General features: G+C 53.0%; 1 protein-coding gene across 1 annotated transcript; it reads left to right on the top strand.

Annotated features, from left to right (window-relative positions):
• The first annotated feature begins 586 nt into the window (after positions 1-586).
• On the top strand, positions 587-2,882 carry LOC116966226 (protein krueppel-like). Its single transcript, XM_033012372.1, has 2 exons — positions 587-1,054; positions 2,876-2,882. The coding sequence occupies exons 1-2, from the start codon at positions 621-623 to the stop codon at positions 2,880-2,882; spliced, it is 441 nt and encodes a 146-aa protein (XP_032868263.1). The 5' UTR covers positions 587-620.
• The last annotated feature ends 2,508 nt before the right edge of the window (positions 2,883-5,390 follow it).

Raw genomic sequence — 5,390 nt, 5'->3', positions numbered from 1 at the left:
AATGTGTGGAGCCGAGGGATCTAGGAGTGAAAGTACGGGTTGGGCCGAAGGGCCTCTTTCCAAAGCTGTATCACTCTATGAATCTATGACAAAGTGCTGGTCAGGCAGCATCTATGGAGAAGATAGACACAAAGTGCTGGAGTAATTCAGCGGGTCAGGCAGCATCTGTGGAGAGATTGAATGGGTGACATTTTGGGTCGAGACCCTTCTTTGGTTTAGTTTAGTTTAGAGATACAGCGCGGAAACAGGTCTTTCGGCCCGCGGAGTCCGCGCCGACCAGCGATCACCCCGTACGTACATTAGTACTATCCTACCACATTAGGGACAATTTTGCGGAGGCCAATTAATCTACAACCCTGAACGTCTTTGAAATGTTGGAGGAAGCCGGAGCACCCAGAGTGAAAACCCACACAGGTCAAGGGGAGAACGTGCAAACTCTGCACAGACAGCACCCGTAGTCAGGATCATACCCGGGTCTCTGGCCGTGAGGCAGCAACTGTACCAATGTGCCGCGCAGAATTATATAACGGTTTCCTCCGCCATAAACGCACCCGATATGTGCTAGTAATGTCCTGTTTGGTGCTCGGTGTGTGGGCTGAGCTTCGAGGAGCTGAGCTTCGATGGAGGACCACATGACGGGGCAAAACAAGGAGAAGCGTTATGAGTGTGACGTGTGTGGCAAGGACTGGCGGTGCCTGAGCGAGCTGGAGATTCACCGGCGGGTGCATACGGGAGAACGCCCCTTCACCTGCTCCGACTGCGGCAAGAGCTTCAAGACAGCGCTAAACCTGACGAGACACCGGCGGTTGCACACGGGCGAGAAGCCCTATGGCTGCTCCACCAGAGGCAAGAGCTTCGCCAGCTACGACAACCTGCAACAGCACAACGGCGTGCACTCTGGTGAGAGGCCCTTCACCTGCTCCGCCTGCGGCAAGAGGTTCGCCAGCTACGCCAGCCAACAGCAGCACAACTGTGTGCACAAGGGAGAAAGCCCCTTCACCTGCTCCGACTGTGGCAAAAGTTACAAGTCGTCGCAGGACCTAAAGAGGCACAGGCTCGTGCACACCGGCGAGCGCCCCTTCACCTGCGCCCAGTGCGGCAAGGGCTTCCCCCATTCCAGCACCCTGCTGCTGCACCAGCGCACACACACCGGCGAGCGCCCCTTCACCTGCACCCAGTGCGGCAAGGGCTTCATCCGCTCCTCCAACCTGCTGGTGCACCAGCGCACCCACACCGGCGAGCGCCCCTTCACCTGCGCCCAGTGCGGCAAGGGCTTCACCCGCTCCGACAGCCTGCTGTCCCACCAGCGCACCCACACCGGCGAGCGCCCCTTCACCTGCGCCCAGTGCAGCAAGGGCTTCACCCGCTCCACCAGTCTGCTGTCCCACCAGCGGGTTCACGCCGGCGACTGTCCCATCCCCAACCCGGTGTGTGGAGAGCACTTTGCCATGGCCTCCCACGCCCTGTCTCACCAGTGCGTGCACACCAATGGCCAGCCCTACGACTGCCCGTACTGCGGTGAGGAGTTTGACAGCTCGCGGGGGTTGCGGCAGCACCAGAGGACCCACGCCGGCGAGCAGCTGCTCCCACTGTGATAAGAGAGCACGGGGGCTGCGGGACCACCAGCGAACACACCGGAGAGAGACCTTATGTGTGCGCTGAGTGTCAAGTCAAGTTTATTCGTCACATACACATACGAGATGTGCAGTGAAATAAAAAGTGGCAATGCTCGCGAAAAAAACCCAAAAAAACAAAAAAACAAAACTACAAACAGAATGGAACTGAATCACATATTCTTTTACATATTAAATATTGTAGGCGGAAGGAAAAAGGGAAAAAAACAGCAATTTAAAAAAAGCAGTAGAGTGGTTCAGTAAAGTTAGTCCCTGGTGAGATAGGAGCTTACAGTCCTAATGGCCTCAGGGAAGAAACTCCTTCTCAACCTCTCCGTTCTCACCGCATGGCAATGGAGGCGTTTGCCTGACCGTAGCAGCTGGAACACTCCGTTGCAGGGGTGGAAGGGGTCTCCCATGATCTTATTGGCTCTGGAGTTGCACCTCCTGATGTATAATTCCTGCAGAGGGGCGAGTGAAGTTCCCATATTGCATTCGGCCGAACGCACTACTCTCAGCAGAGCCTTCTTGTCCTGGGCAAGGCAATTCCCAAATCAGATTGTAATATTTCCGGACAAGATGCTTTCCACAGCCGCTGAGTAGAAGCACTGGAGGATCCTCAGAGACACTCTGAATTTCCTCAATTGCCTGAGGTGGTAAAGGCGCTGTGTTGCCTTACTCACGAGTGCTGAGGCGTGTGATGTCCATGTCAGATCCTCAGAGATGTGGACTCCCAGATATTTAAAACAGCTCACCCTATCCACAGTATCCCCATTTATCCTCAATGGTGTGTACGTCCTCAGATGATGTGCCCTCCTAAAGTCCATGATCAGCTCCTTAGTTTTTTTGATGTTCAAGAGGAGGCTGTTATCCTGGCACCAGAGTGCTAGATCAGACACCTCCTCCCGGTAGGCCTTCTCGTCGTTGTCTGAGATCAGGCCCACCACCACAGTGTCATCAGCAAACTTGATTGTCGAGTTCGAGCTGAACCTAGCCACACAGTCATGTGTGTATAGGGAGTACAGTAGGGGGCTGAGGACGCAACCCTCAAATTAGGGGACCAAAACTGTACACAATACTGCAGGTGTGGTCTCACCAGGGCCCTGTTCAACTGCAGAAGGACCTCTTTGCTCCTAGACTCGACTCCTCTCGTTATGAATCCACACTCCCTCAATGGCAAGAACACCTCCCACATTTACAAATAGCTCTGCGCTCCTACCACATGTGACCTTGTGAACTTGTTTGTAATCCGTTGTCTGCAGTTCCTGATTATTAAATGAAAGCCGTGGTTGTCAGATAGATTTCTCAGAAGTTGAACGGATGCAGCTCAGAGCAAAGTGTTGGTTTGTCAGTTTGAAAAATGATTTCTCTGTGGTCTGTGATGGACTGGGCTACATCTACAATGGTGGGAGTGTGTGATGGACTGGGCTACATCTACAATGGTGGGAGTGTGTGATGGACTGGGCTACATCTACGATGGTGGGAGTGTGTGATGGACTGGGCTACATCTACAATGGTGGGAGTGTGTGATGGACTGGGCTACATCTACAATGGTGGGAGTGTGTGATGGACTGGGCTACATCTACAATGGTGGGAGTGTGTGATGGACTGGGCTACAACTACGATGGTGGGAGGTGTGGTGTGTGTGACAATACACAACAGGTGCAGGAGTAGAGGCCATTCAGCCCTTCGAGCCAGCACCGCCATTCCTATAACCATATAACAATTACAGCACGGAAACAGGCCATCTCGGCCCTACAAGTCCGTGCCGAACACGTATTCTCCCCTAGTCCCATCTACCTGCGCTCAGACCATAACCCTCCATTCCTTTCCCATCCATATATCTATCCAATATATTTTTAAATGATAAAATCGAACCTGCCTCCACCACTTCCACTGTGAGCTCATTCCACACCACTACCACTCTCTGAGTAAAGAAGTTCCCCCTCATGTTACCCCTAAAGTTCTGTCCCTTAATTCTCAGTCATGTCCTCTTGTTTGAACCTTCCCTACTCTCAGTGGGAAAAGCTTATCCACGTCAACTCTGTCTATCCCTCTCATCATTTTAAAGACCTCTATCAAGTCCCCCCTTAACCTTCTGCGCCTTAACATTCAATGTGATCACGGCTGATCATCCTCAATCAGTTCCCCGTTCCTGCCTTCTCCCCATATCCCCTGACTCTCTCTCGCTATCTTTAAGAGCCCTATCTAGCTCTCTCTCTTGAAAGCATCCAGAGAACCGGCCTCCACCGCACTCTGAGGCAGATAATTCCACAGACTCGCCACTCTCTGGGTGAAAAAGTGTTACCTCATCTCCGTTCTAAATGGCCGACCCCTTATTCTTAAACTGTGTGTGTGGCCCCTGGTTCTGGACTCCCCCAACATCGGGAACATATTTCCTGCCTCTAGCGTTTCCAAACCCTTAACAATCTTATATGTTTCAATGAGATGCCCTCTCATCCTTCCAAACTCCAGAGTGTACAAGCCCAGCCGCTCCATTCTCTCAGCATATGACAATCCCGCCATCCCGGGAATTAACCTGGTGAACCTACGCTGGGCTCCCTCAATAGCAAGAATGTCCTTCCTCAAATTAGGGGACCAAAACTGTACACAATACTCCAGGTGTGGTCTCACCAGGGCCCTGTACAACTGCAGAAGGACCTCTTTGCTCCTAGACTCAACTCCTCTTGTTATAAAGGCCAACGTATACGTACACACACACATCTTCCTTCACTGCCTGCTGTACCTGCATGTTTACTTTCACGTGATGGACTGGACAACATCTACAATGACACAGCCCAGACCATCACGCACACGTACACACACGCCCACAATCCAGCCTCCCTTCTATCGCCTCCATCTACACCTCACGCTGCCTTGGAAAGGCCAGCAGCCCAGACCATCACGCACACACACATGCACGCACGCGCGCACACACACATGTACACGCACACACAGACGCGCACGCACACACAAAGACACACGCACACACAGACGCGCACGCACACACACACACGTACAAGCATGCACACACGTACACGCATGCACGCACACACACAGACGCACACGCATGCACACATACACGAGTACGCACACGCACGCACATACATATGTACAGACGCACACACACATGTACACACAGACGCACACGCACGTACACACACAGACACACGCACGCACATACACATGTACACATACACACGTACACACACGCACACACAGAGACACATGCACGCACATACACACACGCACATACACGCACACACAGAGAAAGAGAGATAGAGACATACACAGACACGTACACACACACACACACAGAGCAGCATCATCGCGGACCAGTCTCACCCCCCCCCCACTCCCCTCTACCATCGGGCAAGAGGTACAGAAGTGTGTAAACCTACACACACACACGTACAGGTGAGGCCGGCGGCCATCTTGGTGAGGGCAGGTGAGGTCGACGGCCATCTTGGTGAGGTCGGGGGCCATCTTGGTGAGGGCAGGTGAGGTCGGCGCGCGGTTGGCGGTTGGAGCTTTGGGCGGGAACAAGATGGAACCCGGACCCTGATGATGGAGATGGCGGTGGCGGCTGTAACTGTGGGATAAACATAGAAACATAGACAATAGGTGCAGGAGTAGAGGCCATTCGGCCCTTCGAGCCTGCACCATTCGCCATTCAATATGATCATGGCTGATCATCCAACTCAGTATCCTGTACCTGCCTTCTCTCCATACCCCCTGATCCCTTTAGCCACAAGGGCCACATCTAACTCCCTCTTA

The sequence above is a fragment of the Amblyraja radiata genome, chromosome 36 (assembly GCF_010909765.2).
Source record: "Amblyraja radiata isolate CabotCenter1 chromosome 36, sAmbRad1.1.pri, whole genome shotgun sequence".
NCBI classification, from domain to species: Eukaryota; Metazoa; Chordata; class Chondrichthyes; order Rajiformes; family Rajidae; genus Amblyraja; species Amblyraja radiata.
The sequence above is the reverse complement of the archived record's forward strand: the minus strand, read 5'-3'. Positions and strand labels throughout refer to the sequence as shown.

Coding starts and splice junctions, on each gene's coding strand:
- LOC116966226 (XM_033012372.1), top strand. CDS start 621: ATGGAGGACCACATGACGGGGCAAAACAAGGAGAAGCGTTATGAGTGT.